Raw genomic sequence first — 18,310 nt, 5'->3', positions numbered from 1 at the left:
CTGCTCAGCCTCGTGATGGACTCTTTCATTTTCCTTGTCAGCCATCATTAATCATAAACACGTGTTGTAGACCGTAATAAGTGAACTTCCATTAATACGTCCTAAGGCACAGAAAACATGTGTAAAACCTGTCTAAATATTTTTATTAAACATTGGGGCCCTCTAGACATGAAATAACACCCCTACAGTCACATTTACACTCCTATTAATACTGTTTACTGTTTACACTACATTGCAACCCCAGGCTACGGGATAACTGCATGCATGCGACGTGTGTGCGCTTGTGTGTGTGTGCTTCCTCAAAACTAACTTTTAAAATCCTCTTGCTCAGCGATGAAAGAGTTAAGTAGGTTATTCTGCTGAGTCAGTGCAGCAGGAGGATATTTTCATTCTTGAGAGAACAAAAACAACTTTTTTTTTAAATACAGCACGTCAGAGACCCTCAGGTTTGCTTGCAGAAGCAGAAAATAAATAGAAGGGAGGAGGGGGGAGAATTGTGCATATGTTCACAACAATCATAATATGCTCTTAGGAAGTCATTATGCACGTGTCGCTAACTGTGTCCATAAGCACTTTTATTTTGAAATCCAGTTGAGAAATGTGAAACAACATTTCATTGTGAATGTGTGCCTAATAAAGTATCCATAAGTACCTTTATTTTGAAAACTATGTAAAAAATATCTACAAGATCCATCTAGCAGCCAGCTGTGTAGTGATGTGTCTGCACACTTTCATTTCAAAACCCATGTGAGAAATGTATGACAGGATTCAATGTGTTTTGGGGAACAATGTATTGGAATTAGAAATAGAGCTGTGCCTAATGAAGGGTCCATAAGCACTTTTATTTTGAAAACACATGTTAAAAACAGCATGAAAAGTACTTTTGAGCAGATGTGTTGTACTTTTACTTCGAAATCCAGGAGACAACGTAAAAAAACAGCATTTTTGTTGTGCTTTTATTGGACCTCAATGTGCAGGTGTGCCCAATTAATTGTCTTCTAACAACTATTTTGAAAACTCAGGTAAAAAATATAGAAAGCAGCATTCATCTTTTTTTATTATATAGAGGTTATTGTGCAGATGTGCCCAAAGAAGCGTCCACCCACACACTTTTATTTTGAAATCCAGGAAAAAACATTTCTTAAAAAACAACAATAAAAGTTACTTTTTTGTATTGTATGGGAATTCAAAGGGCGGGTGTGCCAGGGATGAAGTGAATGAAGTGTCTACTTGCACTTTTATTTTTGAAATCTGGGTGAGCAAAAAAAAAACAGCATTAAAAAGTTATGTTTTTATTGTGTATGGGAAATCAAAATGCAGGTGTGCCTAATTAAGTGTCTTATTGCGCTTTTATTTTGAAATCTGGGTGAGAAAACAGCATGAAAAAGTTATTTTTTAAATTGTGTATGGAGAGTCAAAGTGCAGGTGTGCCTAATTAAGTGTCTAATTGCGCTTTTATTTTGAAATCCAGGTGAGAAAACAGCATTAAGAAGTTTTTTTATTGTGTATGGGGAGTCAAAGTGCAGGTGTGCCTAATGAGGTGCCCTTGTGCTCTTTTATTTTGAAATCTGGTAGAGAAAACAGCGTGCCAAGTTCTTTTTTACATTTTGCTCGGGAAGTCATTGTGTGTGTGCCTATTGAAGTGTCCATGTACAATTTAATTTTTTTTAATCCGGGTGAGAATTATTAAGTAAACAGCATCCAAAGTATATATATATTTGTTTTGTATGGGAAGTGATAGTGCAGGTGTGCCTATTGAAGTGCCCAAGTACACTTTTATTTTAAAATTTGGTTGAGAAATGTAAAAAAGACAGCATTAAAAGTTATTTCGTTTTGTTTTGTATGGGAAGTCAAACTGCAGATGCGCCTAATGAAGTGTCGAAAACCACTTTTATTTTGAAATCTGTTTGAGAAATGTCAAAAACGGGGTTTTGTATTGAAAGTAATTGTGCAGATGTGCCTAATTAAGTGTCCAAGAAGCACTTTGTTTTTATTTTGAAATCCGGATGAGCAATGTAGACAAAGCGAGGTTCAAGTTATGTAAATTGTTGTTTTATTAGTCTCAAGTGTTGGCAAGAGTTGAGCGTAGTGAGGAGGCCTAACAGGATCCAGGATATCACCTCCGGGACTGAGCACGAGGGGAGGATGGGTTGACATAAATATTGATAGCAAGATGTTGTGTTTGCTTAAACTCCTCACCCTGTGCTTTATTGAGATGATCATCCGGACAACAAATGAAATGCTAACCATAACTCGTCTTTCTAACCACATGGAAAAAGTCCAAGTAACGAGTATCGGTATCGTCAATACCGGCTCTGTTTGTACAGTACACGTTGTGCGGTCGATACCACAGTGTTGCTGTATCGGCCACCGAGTTCGACCCCCTCAAAGTTACGTGGAGGGTTCGTCGAGCCGGATCCTGTTGGCTAGGACACTATATATTAACTTGGGCGACACGTAGTGTTCAGAATGATTCAGGAATCATCAAAATGATTCAAATGTATCGTATTACAATGATTTGACAATCAAAGCATGATCGTAAGAGTCCACATTTTTTAGATCGATAGGGTCATATCAAAGCAAGAAAAGTAAGCTCCGCCCCCCACAGCCGTAAGCACTCCCGCGGAAGGGGACACACTTTCTCTTAGGGATACTGACTTGACACGGCAGGGGCTCCCCAACAGCAGCAAAGGCAGACATGGATTCCCTCGGCAGGTCCTGGCTGCTGCTCACCGGCTTCGTCCTCTTCTACTTCACCTACCTCCTCTTCGGAGCTCTGGTCTTCTCCAGCATCGAGCGGCCGGTCGAGGAGGAGCTGCGCCGCGACTTGGACGCCCTCAAGCGGAGCTTCCTCAACCATAGCTGCGTCTCCGCCGCCGACCTGGAGCTCTTCGTGTCCCAGGTGCTGTCCGCCAACAGGTACGGCGTCACGGTGCACAGGAACTCCTCCGGCCCGTCCAACTGGGACCTGACCTCGGCTATGTTCTTCGCCAACACGCTGGTCACCACCGTGGGTGAGTGAGGAGAAAGAGGCTGGGGTTCCAAACGGAGAACCAGGCCGGATTCGTGGTGTCCACTTAACACGTGGAAGTTTTGTTTGGTCGCATTACCCTGAAAAACAGAGGAAATTGATCCACAAAAACTTTGAAGATGGTGTCCATTTCTACTTATTTTAACACACTAATATGACTTTTAATGGTAAAATAGTTTATACAAGTGAAATATAATTAACAAAATCTCAATTTCCACTTATTTTTACACACTAATATGACTTTTAAAGGTAAAATAATTTATACAAGTGAAAGATAATTAACAAAATCTCAATTTCCACTTATTTTTACATGCTAATATGACTTTGAGCCATATGTTCTCCAAATCCTTCTCACATTAATGAAACTGTTGGCTAGTTTTACATATAAATGATACTTTGTCAGTAGAAATGAGTATAAAATAGTGTATGACGTTATTAAAAACACATAGGCGGTCTCCATCCTACACTCTTTAAACACTGGTGCGCTGGCAAAGTCAACATCCTGCTAGCAGATGTGACGGTATGAAACAATAGAGGTGGCAGAAAGTTTGAGTTTTGCAAGTCTCAGATAAGGACAAGACCTGTCGAGCCAAGTCTGAAGTTTTAGGTTTGACATTTTTTGCTTCCCATTTATAATACAGTGACCTCGTAATTTGCAATTGCTAATGAAATACTCCCGTTCGTGTTCATCATCTTAATCACCGCAACTCTCCAGCAGTCTGGCTCTCACAGAAATGTCAGCCACACCCTCGTTGCTGCCACTTAAACCTGGTCAGACTTCGTTAGATGCGTTCAATGAGACAGATTATGCGGGGAAATTGCTGCTTGGATCTGATTATTCATCCATTATCCAATTAATCGACAAATATTTAGTGTAAAAATGTACTGTAAATCTCCTTATTTCAGCCTCTCAAATGTGACTACTTTAACATCCTTAATCATCCATGAAAGCAGGCTGTTATCTTTGAGTTTCCGGCAAAAACAAGATTGTCACACATCAGCTTTGGCTTTGGAAAAGAGCCTGAAAAGAACTTTGTCTGGCAGAGCAAACCACTGCAGAGATACTATGTATGAGCGTAGAACGTTCACCAGAACATTCCCACGCAAAGTATGGGATGTATGACCTGTGATTGGCTAGGGACCAGTCCGGGTTAGCTGGGATAGTTAATTTCCTGTTTGTTTATTGGTCATTCACATGTAGCAGTCTGTTTCAGTGACTTGTTGATTTGCACACTAGTAGCACAAATAGAAGTAAATAATGATATGGATGCAAAGTAGGAAGGTCAAGCAAGTGTCCTTATATGTACTCCTTCATATCAGGAGGGCCTCGTCATCTCCCGAGGCCAAGCGAGGAGTCGTTCCTTCTCCTCTTCTTGGAATCTTCTCACAGCCGTACGCTGCCTTTCTCTCCTTTTCGTTTTGTGTCTGATGTTTGGTCCTCAGATGACAGATTTAATTTGTGGTATTGAGTGCAGCTCTACTAGTACCACACCCTGAAATTGTCATTTTGCAGACATTTCAAGTAGCTGTAGGACTGTCCGAAATGTCTATAAGCCACTGGTATCCATGTTCTAACACGGGATATTTACGCAAACAAACACACCTCCACTCGGTGTTCCCAGCATCCGAGCAGTACTAATTTTACATGTGATCAAACTTACTTAAGATTTTTCAGATCAAAACATGATGGCTGCATAATAGAGGTCTACACGGCTGTGCTTTTCCTTGGCCGCCCCGCCACACAGCCGTGGCACGACAGCCACAGCCGTCCACAGCCGTGGGGAGATTTGAGCGGCCAGCCGTCAGCCGGCCGAACGAGCGCAAAAATTAAATTACCTCTTTTCAGCTCAAGATATTATAAATTGTGTGAAAAAGATGATATAAGGAATGATTTTGGACAATATACGTAGGTGACCTTTCAAGAAACAAATTATGCTATCAATATTTTTTTACATTAGTTTTCCATAGCCGTGGCCATGTTCTTGAGATTTCTTCAGCCCTCCCCGCCCCGTTAGCCGAGGAGTCTGGCCAGCCGTGGGGCCAGCCGCTCCGTGTAGACCTCTACTGCAGGGGTGCTCACACTCTTTCAGCATGCGAGCTACTTTTAAAATGACCGAGTCAAAATGATCTACCTACTACAAAAATGCAAAACATCTATTTATTTTCAAATGTATTGAGGATTATTTGTACGTACAATGTATGTTGATGTACCTTACATAACCAAATGAGCCAATATTGCAAAACACACATAATTAACTATTAACATTTTTTGTAATTACCTCCACATTACTCCCCATTTCGCTTCTTTGGTACTGCGATGGTAGAATGGCACATGAGGCAAACGCACTTCGAAAAAGACATTGTGGAAAAAAAGTCCACCTCCCATTCCGTATGGAAGTGATATGTTTTTGCCTTTTTACTTGGTCCAGCTCCTTCACTCATTTTAGTGACCATAAACTTTAGCGAGGGCTTAAAATCTGACGCAATTCGCCGACTAGCTTAGCACTTTGCATCGTTGTTTACGCATGAGCGGTGACCTAAAGGTCAAAATTCAGTTGTCATCTGACTGGTTGTCCTGTATGTCAATCAAGTAACGGGGATGGATGATAGGCTGACATCGTAAGTTCTGCTGCACTTCGAGACGTCGTTTGATTTGATTGGTCGCCCGAAGGGCAACATTCAGTTGTCATCTGAATGGCTGCCCTGTATGTCAATCAAGTGATGGCATTGATGCTAGGATGATATTTTTTTAATGTCACGCCGCGATCGACCAGTACCACCTCCGCGATCGACCGGTAGATCGCGATCGACCGGTAGATCGCGATCGACCGGTAGATCGCGATCGACCGGTAGATCGCGATCGACCGGTAGATCGCGATCGACCGGTAGATCGCGATCGACGTAACACATAAAAAAAACATGTGACACTAGACTTACTTTGTTTCGGCACTCTGAGCATCATGGGAATTGTAGTTCTTTTAGCCATCAATTAGCCGAATCTTGGTTCAAAGCGTGTGGGGAAAAAAGTAATGATTGAGGGTGAACAGGTAGTGCCAAATCTGTGGCTGAACACAGAACTGAATCTACTGGAAACCGCTCCCTCCTCCATTTCTTGTAGCTTCCATGTTAGCATTATACATGTGATGTTCTTGTCATCGTTCCAAAAGCAGTATGATCTGTTGATACATTGTAAAAGTATGACCGATTGGACTAAAAGCATATCGGAGCGTTCATGACTTCATGGTGACCATGCCATTTGTGTTACATCCACTAGGTCATGCTAGGTTTGCCCTCCGACGGTCCATAAAGATGTGGTAAGGACAAAGAGTGTCTGTGCGGAAATCTGTGTTTAAATGTTCTGCCTGTCAAGAAGTTAAAAACCAGGAAGTATTGTTGTTTTCATGGATCTCCTTCTCTGTGTTTCCAGGTTATGGTCAAACCGCTCCTCTGTCCGACACTGGGAAGATCTTCTCCATCGTCTACGCTCTGATCGGCGTGCCGTTCACCATGCTGGTGCTGACGGCCTGCGTCCAAAGGTTGATGTACCCGCTGGTCCTTGCCCCCCTCGGCCTCCTGCAGCGTTTGGGCCTGAAGCCTCGGCCGGCCGCCGCCGTCCACTTCCTGCTGCTGCTAGTGTTGGTGGTGCTGTGCTTCTTTGTGGCGCCGGCGGCCATCTTCAGTGTGGTGGAAGGCAAATGGTCCTTTCTGGACGGTTTCTACTTCTGCTTCATCTCGCTGTGCACCATCGGGTTGGGGGACTTTGTCCCCGCCATGCAGCCTGAGCAGAACCTCAAGGAGGTGTACCAGATCACTGTCATGGGTGAGTGACACTTGCTCCTGCTCCTTCTCCTTCCGATTTAGACCTGAATCTTCTCTCATGTCATAGTTTGGCGCAATTTAGCTCACGGTAGCAGACAGGAGCAAACGACGACAACCAAATGCTTTGTCACGATACGCTCAAACATTTTTATTTTGATCCCAAACCCTTTAAAAGTAGCACTTTTAGTTCAAAGATGACAAAAAACCTTCAGTGAAACCATTTGAGGTCATAGTTGCATCATGTGGTCTTTTAAAGATTGTTTGACTTAACTTCATGTTCGTGCAGCAGTGTCACATGATCACTTCCTGCTTCCTGCCTGATGAACATCAGCGGGGCACAGAGGTAGCTGCTTCGCACACACTCGTCAAAAATATCATAGCCGTGTAGGGAAAATATCGCTTGGCTTGGAAGCTTTGACCTATGAACTAAGGTTCCAGTTCCATTGCGTCGGGCATCCTTAGGCACGTTGAATCTTGCAGCAATGCGGGGAAATGAGTAGATCATGCGGTGCATTCGGGACTACTGGGAAATGGGGATTATCTCATCTTGTCTGCACTCCAGTCCACAATAAACACAAAAAAACATGACTACTACAGCGACATTTGTTTCGGACCAAGTCCAAATGAATCAGTGAATGGTTTGGTCCGCAGAGTGTCAGAAAAGAGGCCAAAATGTCCATCACTGTTTTTCCAAAGTGCAAGCTGATTACATACAATACAATACATTAGCTCTACTTTCATGGATGACTAAAGGAAATTAAAAAATATTCACATAATGAAAGGATATATACATTTTTAAATTAAAAAAATTATGAAAATTATGAATCAAATCACCAAAATAGTTTTTAATTGTATATATGATTATTCTTGGATTAATTGTTGCAATTAATTAGGTCACACCCACAATGTAACCCTTCTACTTCCCAACCACAGCACACGGAACTGTGAAAATTAATCAAAACATTCACTGCAGTCATGATGGCGGTGCTATTATTTTTCTGGCAGTTATCAAACACCCAAAGTTTGACCACTGAAGTCGGATTGGCTGGAAATGGCAAATAGCTCACCGATAGCTGAAGTTTAAGTAGGGACCTCCAATTCGAGGCCAATAAAAACTTGAATTGACTGTTTTAACGCGGAATCTAGTGGAGAGTGACATAATAAGAATGAAATGCTGTAATGGTGAGGAAGTACCTCAATCATGGCGGAATCTCATTCCAAACACTAAACAGTCCCTCCTGAACTGAACATTTTGGAAATGGTGGTAAACGCTGGCGAATGTTGTCGAAACCTTCGCTTGCTGAACGTGAATGGAAGCTACTGGGATTAGCTTAGTTTAGCATGCTAAAGTGGTTGTGTGTGTGCAAAAAAAAAAAAAAATCAGCCTGCATCTCGGTGTTATCAGTGGCAAAGCTTATTAGTATGAATGAACTTTGTTTGCTTGTTTTTTTCCACTTTTACTGTTTTTTTTTTTTTAATTAATATTTCAACTTCTTCTTAATATTTTCCCCCAACCTCAATATGCTAAAATTGCAACTTCATTGTTTTTGTTTCTCAAAAAAAAAAAAAAATCTTTTGTCCCACCCAAAGGAGACCTATTACTCCCTTTGTATTGAGTTTTGGACTCCAATAGAGCAGCCACACACAATAACAGCACATAAAGCTTTATAATTCTTCAAGAGTCTGCACCTATTCAGCTGTATTTCTTTGGATTTTGTGGTTCCTGCAAAAACGGTCTGTTTTAATGTATTCCACCCATGAGGAGGGCAGAGAGCATATCTGGCTTACAGCCACTCCCATATAAGGAAGTCCACTCCTCTGTGACATCACAAAGGGTCTGTTTTACCATGCATTTTGAAAACGAGCATTTTGAACCATCCCAAACTTCTTTCAGGACTAACTTCCAAATGCGCAAACCTCATTATCTGAAACTTTGGCATCGTTTAATGAGGATAAGCATAGAAGATGGCGGGATGGATTATGACTTCTTATATTTTATCTTAATTCTCAAAAAAGTATTGTTTTTTTTCCTTTTTTTTAATGATGTGATAAAAGTTTCATGTTGATGGCATTCTAGAATGTAAGTGGTATCGTCCACTGTGAGGTGGGAAAAAAAAAGGATTTGACCAAAAATCTGCAAATTTGCATGGTCGCAAATGCTGAATTGTGAATGTCTGGTTAAGCACAACCAATAGGGGGCGCCACAAATGTCATTTACAGTGAAAACACCATAAGGTGTCCTCATTTTTCCAGTAGTCAGAAAACATCCAGTTTAGTGCCGTTCTATTGGACGATCATTGGCTGTAATAATGATTCAGAGAGAAGACGGCGTATATAGTAGCACGTGGTGGGGAGCGTCACACGGACACGCTACATACCTGCTGAGATGTCCGGCAGGAGGAGAGAATATGAGCCACACGAGGAATCTCTCAGGCTTTCAAAACAAAATGTGTTTTTTTTTATGACAGTGGAAGTAGAGGGGCATTCCTGGCCACTCCAATTCCAATTAGATGTAGACTGTGATGCTCATTATGAATAGTGATCATTTTCCCGATATGTAGGAACATGTAATATGCATGCCAGGCCAGTAGGTGTTGCTGTAACACAGAAGTCCTCCAATGGATAAAGTTTGGACACCCCTGCTCTGGTTTGCTAGTAGCCCATTGTTATCCGACTACTGCTAACAACCCAAAAGCTCTGATGTTGTTTGTCAAAACAAGTAGTCGCTTCCCCATCCAGATGGTTGCACATGTGCTTCCCGTTAGGCGTGACCGCTGCGTTCCCTCTCTGTCTTTGTTCTTCAGAGCGTCACATGATCGTCTTCATGGCAAACTTCTCTAATTGAATCCGAGCGCGCTGAAAGAGCTTTTTGTCTCAAAAATAAACTCTTCATTGCGGTTTCGGACTCGCTGCCACTAATCCAGTCAGCTGAATGATGACAAACTATTGTCTTCACCACTAACTTGGTAAACAAGATTGACTTGGAGAGGCAGTCCACATATCGGACATCATGGTACTGGTACCATGGTAACGTCAACAGCAGAAATTTTGGGGTGTGCAATGTCTCTTGTTGAGCCAAAGAAAATAATTAGCATCATCTGGATTGTACATCCATCATTCATTCATTCATTTTCTACTGCTTTTTCCTCTTTTCCTACTGCTGGAGCCTATCCCAGCTGTCTTCGGGCGAGAGGCGGGGTACACCCCGGACTGGTCGCCAGCCAATCACAGGGCACATATAGACAAACAACCATTCACACTCACATTCATACCTATGGACAATTTGGAGTTGTCGGATTGTACATTTAAATGTCGAATTCATTGTCGTATTTTGAAATGACCATGCAAATCGCTCATGCTAAGTTCTAGCACGCATATGGGATTTCCAATGTAAATTAGCATCGAGCTAGCGTATTTGTTTGAATATGTTTCGTTTGTTGATGATTTGTATTCTGTCACGAGTAACATGTTTTCTTTTGTTCTTTTTCATCGTGCTGCAAAGTAAAGGCTGTGAAATGGGAGCAGAACAACACTTAATACTGAAAGTCCCCACCCCGATATTGGACAAGCACTGCAGGCCACATAGGAGAGATTAGGACACACTCGGAGGAGCGAGGACAGATTTGAACTGAATGAGGACAGGCCGGGCCACAAACTTGTAGTGTTTGTGTTGAGCAAATATTTTGGGACGGCAGTTTGGAGTTTGCACTGGTCACGTTAGTTATTCGAAAGATGCTTTGATTTGAGGACGCTGTTCCTTTAAGAACCCTGAGATGGGATAAAAAGTACTAATCCTTCACTACGGTTCATTCTCACGCTCCTGTCATAATCCCTCACCGTTGACGTGCAGGGTGAAGTCAGTGCATGCAGGAAACCATGTGTTTTTTTAATACTTTTTTTTTTTTTTAGAATTGGATCTAATTTGTCTTTCATTGCTGCCCCCCCTTTTTTTCCCCACAGTCTACCTCTTCCTAGGCTTAATGATGATGTACCTGCTGCTGCGCACCTTTCACAAAATGTCCGACCTGCACGGCCTGACCACCTTCCTGCAGCTGCCGCGCTGCGAGGAGTCTGACCTGGACGAAGACCGCGAACCCATCATGGAGAACCAGCAGGGCGACCAGAAGCGCTCACAGCACACGCAGCAGGCCGCCAGCGAGCATCTGGAGCCCGCCTCGCAGCCGTCCTACAACTCCATCAGCACCAGATGAGGCGTGGAGACGAGAGGGAAGCTCTAACTAGGACTATGGACACCACCTAAGCGAGACTACGCCACTGAATGTGGAGTCTTGACTGGAACATTTCTGTCTACGCTTCATTGAGGTGAGAACTTTACACTTTACTCCACAGCCTCAGGATGGCCTCACACCAAATGACTTTTGTCTTTCTTATACCGTATGTGCCTGTCAAAATACATTTTTGTTGTACTTGGTGGGTGCTATCTAAGACTCCCCACAGCTGTAGTGGAATGACAATGTGGTGCTGCCCCCTGGTGTTTGATAGCATGTACTGCATTTCCTGATTTGGAAATTTGAATTGGGAGACAATTCAAATTTAATGATGTGGATTTAGGGCCAAGATGCTGAGAAGTGTGGAATGAACACTCGAGAAGCACTTTAATGTTTACATGTTTTAATAAGAGATTGTAACCTAATGTAATATAACCCACTTGTTCTTTTCAATGTTGTAGATGTGATGTCATAAATAAAAATGTTTGCTCACTGAATACGATTAATTCATTCACTTGAATGATGCACAAACTTCAAATTGTCATTTTGACATTTTAATAATCAATATTAGTACAAGTGGAAAAAAGTATCTCTTTAAAGAGATGAGTAAATACAATGTGAACATTTTTGTCCTCCATTACAATAAGGAATAACTGCCATAGTGACTAAATGGATAAACGTCAACAACAAAACATGTTATAAATATGTGGAGGCTTTAACCAGGGAGAACAAAGGCCGTGGAACAACATGAATGTAAACATTTCAAACACTTTGTGTCAGCTGACAAAAGTGAGAAGCTCACTCAGTGATGCCTATTGACAACAACGGTGCGTCCATTCCGTGAGAACTTAGTAAAACAATGTGAGTCCGCCTCTCGACAGTAAATGGACAAGATAAAACACTTGGGGACTAACTAGTCTCACAGTTCGATGTGGTTTCTTCTCAGCAACATTGAGCGACACTGCTTGATAAATACGAAAGGTTAAACTTTTCTTCACAGAAGAACATTAGTGTTTAAACAGACATTGCATCGGTAACAATTGAATACGAGTTGCTTGCCTGTGCATGGAGTCGCTGCTTAGCAGCGTTTAAATCATGTATGCAGTTTTATTCCTGCATGTTTTTCCTCCAGGACGACTTTGTGCTGCACAAAAGCTCATCTTGGTAACATTTCAGGATTCCACCAGTGTGGTCATCAGATTCTCCAGCTCCAGTCCTTCTCTCACGTGAGCCGAGAAGGAGGAGAAGGACGGCAGGCCCTTCATGTTGTAGTTGAGAGGGAGAGGCTGGGAATGTGTAGAGGACAGGGGAGTCAGACACTGAAGATCCTCTGCGGTGGGGTATGCAGCTCCACTGGCCCTCAGGCCAAGTATTCCCATGTCCCTCTCCAGTTGGGACGTGTCTATGTCCTGGAACATGTCCTCCACCATGACGTCCTTGAGGTAGCTGGCGCTGCTCACCTCCATGCTGGCCTCCCACTCCATGAACTCCTCCTGCTGCTCCCAGCACCTCCCGTGACCTCTGACCTGCTTCAGCCAGAAGACTCCTGCATCTGGGGAGGCCGGCAGGTTCTCCAAGGACCTGAGGGCCGCCCGTGGACATGCCTGGGTGCTAGTGTCGAGGGTCGATTCCAGGCCGGTGAGGATGGTCGATATTGTGGGTGAAATGGAAAAATCTGGATCGGCGGCCAATGAACTCCAATCCTCGTCGTCCGCAGACAGAGGGGGCGATGCCACACACAACGCACTTTTGCCACCATTGGGCGCCACCCGTTGGCATTTTGTAGAAGATGGGAGGTCGTTGTGCGCAGCGACACCTGGCTGTTCCTTTGGCTCATGTACAACAGGCGGTAAAGGCACCTCCAAACCTACAGACGACACCTGACACGCTTCCATCTGCCGCAGCGTGTTGGTGATCAAGACGGACCTCCTGAGGCTGGGCTCTGGTGTCTCTTGGTCCCGCTGATACTTGTGCATGGAAACACTGAAGACAAACTGCCTCTGCCTCTCCCAGGCCAGGCTGCTCCTGTCTGAAACCTCCTCGGAAACCTCCGTCTGGAGTTTACGCTTGTGCGTCTTCATAATCATCTTCACACTGCAAGACATAAAGTTGTTAAGAACAGCAATACACCTTTCATATAAGTAATACATGAATCACTGTTAGTGTACTTCAGTAGTACTTGTTTATTGGTGCCTAAACTTACTTCTCCCTGTGTTCTATACAAACGAAATGACGTTCATGCCGGCAGACCACATCAGACCAGTGGGGGTTCGGAAAGCAACGACTCGAAAAGACGAAGAATCCCGAAGTCATATTCAAGATGGCGGCCAAAAGTATCAACAATCGCGTGGATGTTATTTTTAAACGTCGTTAAATCGGTTATGCATATATGGTTGTCGTTTCTGTACTTTTTGTTACAAAACCACCGATTAAACAACATCAATCACTTGCTGTTCGTAGTGGAGGCTAACATGGCTAGCTAAAGCCCCTCCCCCGTGCTTAAGTTGTAACGCCAACGTAATGCATATATTTTACGTTTTTGCTAAAAAAGAAAGTCTAAACAGAGGAGGGAATCTCTTTTTTTCACCACTGTTTGTTTGACTGGGATTAAACCATGTTAACATTCCTGAGCTCAATGGAACACAGCGCCTCTACTTTCTTCTTGGAGGGAAAGGCGGCCATTGAGCATCTAAGCTGTAAACACGCGAAACAACTTGTGATGTTTAAACACTAACACACACATGAAGACAAGCGGGCCAGCAACCGATCAGTGATAACGAGCCATTTTAAGGTAAACGTTTGCAAAACCGACCTGATAGTCGAATAAGTTTCCCTTCGACGAATCCAACGGCTTCTTTGATCAACCGTCTCGCTGTTTGCCGTCCCTTGGACTTATTCGATCTGCTCGTTAAAATGTCATATTTTGTCACGAAGCAGAGGTCGTCGTAAAAAAAACAGTTACAGTTGTTTAAATTTTAAATGCTTCAACCATCGTGTGATTGCCTTCGTCCTTCCTTCTCCCGCCCGTTATTTGTAATGTGTCGTGTCGTCCGCGAATGAAATTGCTCCTGAATTGAACCACGGGAGTTTTTTCCCCTCCCCCTTCCATTGCTCGCGTTTTTTTTCTCTTCAAGTCGCATGTGATTGGTCAATATGTGTGGCGTCTTTTTTGTGTCCGAGCTGAGCAGCAAATCACAGACTTGAGCTTATCGGTGGATAATATAGGGGTGTGGCTACATGGCGAGGTGCATACTGGGTAGAGTAGTATTATCTTAACATGCCGTCGTCGGTTGCTTTTTAATGACAAAACATTGGTTTGGACGCTGTCAAACCATAAAGTGCACTTGGCGTCGATCATAAATATATAAACACAACATAGGTACGATTGTATGGCATTAACTAGAGTGTTATTACGCACGGCGAGTAGTTGTAATTCCAACACGATGACATCATCTCCCGTCCGCTTCATGGCAGAATATTATTTAATGTGATAGTCCAAAGTTACCATTTAATGACGTACTAACATTGAGGTAATCGACAGAAATGCATATTGCTATCGATCGCCATAGCTGTCAATAGTTATCTGCTTTAACACATGTACACGTTGACCCATCAGCAAATGGGGAACACGTCTTCCGTGTACACGACGAAAGGAAACGAAACATGAAACGGGCAAATGTTATGGTAACTTACCTGATATCGAAGTAGGAATTGCGACAAAGTCACACGGCGGTAATAAAAGTTGACTGTTCTAATTTAAATTCCACTACTCGACCTTTTGCCACATGAAAGCTTACGAGCCAATCACAGAGTCAACTTTGAAAAAAAACAGACTGACTGCGACACCGGATGTTAAACATAAAACTAGCTTCCTGTAGGAGCCTTCAAAATAAACCAGAAACCCCTTTAAAATTATACAACAGTATACGTTAGTAAATAATTATAAAATTATAAACCACAGACTGAGCTACTTCATTTAAAAATGATTGTTCGTGCGTTTCTAAATGCGGTGAAATGATAGCAACGTTGTTTAAAACTATCAGGATTATATGAAACGAACCCACACTTGGACACTGGTTTTAGTCTGAAGTTACGACACTGAGATTTCCGGTATTAGTGACTCGCCCTTCTTCCTGGGCGTTCTTTTTCAATTTGGCGGGAGTTGCACAACGACAAAATACCACAGATACCACTAAAAGATGTCTTCTAAAATAAGTTAAGTGACAGTAATCTCCAAGGTTGTTCGTCATGCTCTAAGAAGGTTGTGTTTAATTTGGAAAAGTGAAGAAGCCGCAGCTCGAGTCAAAGGACGTTCTAATTTTGTACAATGAGCTATGCCTGGTCTGCATAACAGCAAAGAGAAAAAATTCAAGATACATCGGTACAACAAACGCGTTTTGTTAATTGGGAATTGTTTGTGACATCCAGGCCATCGGGGGCAATAAAAATATTGTGTCAAAGCTACTGACAGCAGTGGAAGGCAAGTTATCACTTTATTCACTCTTATGTCTGCAGGAGGCACAGTATATCTTTGTTTTGGTTTGAATACATTTGGACAACTCACACAGATTGCTCAAAATTTATTTCAGAGACGCAAAACAAATCATTCTTTCCAAGTGGGAATCAATGTGTGGCGGAAGCCATGTTTGACATCTCTTTAAAACGTCTCCTGTGTAAATGTGGTTTGATATACATTTTAGAAAAGAAACTGTATTTTATGCATTTTGTATTGAAAAGCTGCATCATCACTCACTCCCATGTGTTTGGTGGAAAAGGAAAGTAAGAAAACATAGTACAGAGGCACTATTTGTACTCCCCCCACACTCCCACTGCCTTGCCGTCCCACTCGCTGGTGGACAGACATTTGACGAAGAAGTGTCCCAGGTCGTGTTTGGAGATGGTCCGTCCTTTCAGCATGTTCTCTGTCGCTGAGTATTGCTCTGTCAGAGGAAGATCGCCTGCACAGAGATGGACAATACAAGTTGATCATTACAGGAGTTTGATCACATGATGAGGTGAGAACTGGTTTATGTTTCTTCCATATGCACCGATTGGTTATCATATCTTTCATTGAGCTTTAATGTCTCAAATTCCAATATTCAGTCTCCACCAACCAGCAATGTGAGGCGGCATAACGGCCACGTAGTCCAGACCAGACAACTTGAGGACATTGTACATCCTGTCATGGTCTTCTGTGAGGGGAATCATACGGGGTGGGACTTTGGCGCGATCCCACAGCAGGAAGGCTGTGGAGAACGAGGAGGAGAGTTAAATAAGTGGAAGTTGAGGGTGGCAGTGAAGTCAGGTGATTGTGTGTCACCCTACCTGACATACAGCCGACCACTTTGCGGATGCCGCGAGCCTTCATGGCCTCCACTATGTTTTTGGTACCATCAGACATCATGGTGGTCGGACCTGAGCAGAACAGAACAAAACTGTTTGTGTGCTATATCCGTATTTATCTTTTTTTTTTTTACTGTGATAGGTGGATATTATTGATGCAACTCACTCAGGTCGCTCCTGGTTCCCAGGACAATGATGACGGCATCCTGACCCTCCATGGTCTTTTTCACATCGTCCATATTGAGAACGTCCCCCACCACTACCCTGGATGCCTTGTGATCAGCAGGTAGCCTGGCGGGGTCCCGAACAAGCACTGTCACATTGTAACCTGCAGGGGGAGCAGAGAGCCGGTCAGTGATGGGGACAGTTTGACCCTTGAACAGATCATTTCTATAACCTGTGAGCAGAAATTGGTTTCCAAATTGTCATACATGATGTGTGGACCCGCCGTCATAGACTGTGCTCGTGTTCTTTGACAAGCCACAGCTTCACCGTGGAACCTGACAACTTGTATGCACGCACCAAACCAGACCAAGCAGTAAGTGTGACTCCGCCCCCTCCTGTACGACCAAGATAACCAATATCGATGCTATCTTCTCTGCTGAAACCCTGAAACGCCTTAACGTGACTCAGGGGTTTTCAGCCCATGCAAAGAGGGACAATGATAAATCATTAAAACATTGCTCCGTCTAATTTAGGGGTGTCCAAACCTTTTCCAGGGCAGCATACTGCAAAATCAAAGGATGCGGGGGCCCACTTTTACATTTCTTAAACCAATCCATGCAGATATGCCGATATGTGTTTCTATATTTTCTATATATGTGTTGTTAGTACTAACATTTTCTCCTTAAAGTGCAATTTTTTGCTTTTTAAAAAATACTTTATAAGAAATATTTAATATTTTTCCTTGTACATTTTCCAACATAATTTCCCACAAATTGCATCTTTATTATTTGTTTGTTTATATAATTTTCCTTTAATTTATTAACACTATACAATTTTTTCTTAATATTATGACTTTAGTTTTAATATTTTGTCTATCTTTCAAAGATACTCTCTTCATTTTTTTATGTTCTTGTTTATTTTTTTAGAATGTGCAATAGAAACAACAAGCATGGGCTGTAAATGGCCCCGCAGGCGCACTTTGGACAACCCTGGTCTACTCATTTACTTATTATGGAAGTATTATTTCAGCTTTAGCTGAGGCTTCCCTTGTGAATGTTATATTAAACAGTCTTTTGATGTAAATACAGTATATTAATACAGGATTAATCACAATTTATTTGTAAAAGTACAGTACGTCTAATTATTCACAGCTGAATAGAAGTTAATTCGTTACATAATCGGTATAATTATGTTGCAAGAATAGATATAAAAACGTCATACATTAAGATTTAATATTAAAATGAAGTTGGCCCATTAATAATCACGCCAGAACCTCCGTTACGGTTATGTCATGGAGGAGTGACGTCATCTCTAACCTGCAGCCGCCGCGAGGGTAACGGTGGCCTGGCCGGTCATTCCCGTCGCTCCAAAAACGGCGACATTCTTAATCGAGTCGGACATTGTCGGAGGATGAGATCGTTCCGTGAGCTCAGAGTGTAAGTCTTCTTGTTAAAAAGTCACATTAGTGTGACAACAAGAATTCAGTCTGCCGCTTCCGCATATCAGGGCCCTCCCCCATCGAGCACCCTCCCCTTTGTGACAATTTAAAGGTACAGAGCTCTTTTTATGTTAAAACAGCGGTTCTCAAATGGGCGTACTAGTCAGTTGTAAATGTATCGGCTGACAAAGATATGAACAGACAGTATTAAATATATGTAATATATATTTGACACGAAATTGTTTTTATATTCATTATATATTCTATTCTATATTATATTCATTC

General features: G+C 42.5%; 4 protein-coding genes across 7 annotated transcripts in view; 2 read left to right on the top strand and 2 right to left on the bottom strand.

Moving 5' to 3' along the window:
• Positions 1-2,432: 2,432 nt before the first annotated feature.
• Positions 2,433-11,578, top strand: kcnk6 (potassium channel, subfamily K, member 6). Its single transcript, XM_058080856.1, has 3 exons — positions 2,433-3,014; positions 6,459-6,851; positions 10,811-11,578. Exons 1-3 carry the CDS (start codon positions 2,699-2,701, stop codon positions 11,059-11,061), a joined length of 960 nt encoding a protein of 319 aa, XP_057936839.1. The 5' UTR covers positions 2,433-2,698; the 3' UTR covers positions 11,062-11,578.
• Positions 11,485-14,931, bottom strand: sertad3 (SERTA domain containing 3). Of its 3 annotated transcripts, none has more exons than XM_058080852.1 (2): positions 13,283-13,868; positions 11,485-13,173 (listed from the first exon to the last, which is right to left on the bottom strand). In XM_058080852.1, exons 1-2 carry the CDS (start codon positions 13,390-13,392, stop codon positions 12,252-12,254), a joined length of 1,032 nt encoding a protein of 343 aa, XP_057936835.1. In that variant the 5' UTR covers positions 13,393-13,868; the 3' UTR covers positions 11,485-12,251. The 3 variants fall into 3 exon arrangements, with proteins under 3 accessions (XP_057936835.1, XP_057936838.1, XP_057936836.1); XM_058080855.1 differs by lacking the exon at positions 13,283-13,868 and adding an exon at positions 14,773-14,931 and having other exon boundaries at positions 11,487-13,173; XM_058080853.1 differs by lacking the exon at positions 13,283-13,868 and adding an exon at positions 13,892-14,275 and having other exon boundaries at positions 11,488-13,173.
• The window catches only part of LOC131135042 (spectrin beta chain, non-erythrocytic 4-like), a 34,928-nt gene continuing 30,983 nt past the window's right edge, over positions 14,366-18,310 (top strand). Inside the window, exons 1-2 of one of the 2 annotated variants that reach the window (XM_058080837.1) lie at positions 14,366-16,094; positions 16,565-16,960. The gene's annotated coding sequence lies outside the window, so the exon portion shown is untranslated. The remainder of the gene's footprint in view (positions 16,095-16,564; positions 16,961-18,310) is intronic. The other variant, XM_058080839.1, reaches the window with a different exon arrangement.
• Positions 15,645-18,118, bottom strand: blvrb (biliverdin reductase B). Its single transcript, XM_058080857.1, has 5 exons — positions 17,904-18,118; positions 16,589-16,750; positions 16,405-16,494; positions 16,194-16,325; positions 15,645-16,037 (listed from the first exon to the last, which is right to left on the bottom strand). Exons 1-5 carry the CDS (start codon positions 17,986-17,988, stop codon positions 15,883-15,885), a joined length of 624 nt encoding a protein of 207 aa, XP_057936840.1. The 5' UTR covers positions 17,989-18,118; the 3' UTR covers positions 15,645-15,882.

This window comes from Doryrhamphus excisus, chromosome 8, assembly GCF_030265055.1.
Source record: "Doryrhamphus excisus isolate RoL2022-K1 chromosome 8, RoL_Dexc_1.0, whole genome shotgun sequence".
NCBI classification, from domain to species: Eukaryota; Metazoa; Chordata; class Actinopteri; order Syngnathiformes; family Syngnathidae; genus Doryrhamphus; species Doryrhamphus excisus.
The sequence above is the reverse complement of the archived record's forward strand: the minus strand, read 5'-3'. Positions and strand labels throughout refer to the sequence as shown.

Coding starts and splice junctions, on each gene's coding strand:
- kcnk6 (XM_058080856.1), top strand. CDS start 2,699: ATGGATTCCCTCGGCAGGTCCTGGCTGCTGCTCACCGGCTTCGTCCTC. Junction 3,015..6,458: donor CACGCTGGTCACCACCGTGG/GTGAGTGAGGAG, acceptor CTGTGTTTCCAG/GTTATGGTCAAACCGCTCCT. Junction 6,852..10,810: donor GTACCAGATCACTGTCATGG/GTGAGTGACACT, acceptor TTTTCCCCACAG/TCTACCTCTTCCTAGGCTTA.
- sertad3 (XM_058080852.1), bottom strand. CDS start 13,392: ATGACTTCGGGATTCTTCGTCTTTTCGAGTCGTTGCTTTCCGAACCCC. Junction 13,174..13,282: donor TGTATAGAACACAGGGAGAA/GTAAGTTTAGGC, acceptor TATGTCTTGCAG/TGTGAAGATGATTATGAAGA.
- blvrb (XM_058080857.1), bottom strand. CDS start 17,988: ATGTCCGACTCGATTAAGAATGTCGCCGTTTTTGGAGCGACGGGAATG. Junction 16,751..17,903: donor TACCCTCGCGGCGGCTGCAG/GTTAGAGATGAC, acceptor CTCCCCCTGCAG/GTTACAATGTGACAGTGCTT. Junction 16,495..16,588: donor GGGAACCAGGAGCGACCTGA/GTGAGTTGCATC, acceptor TGTTCTGCTCAG/GTCCGACCACCATGATGTCT.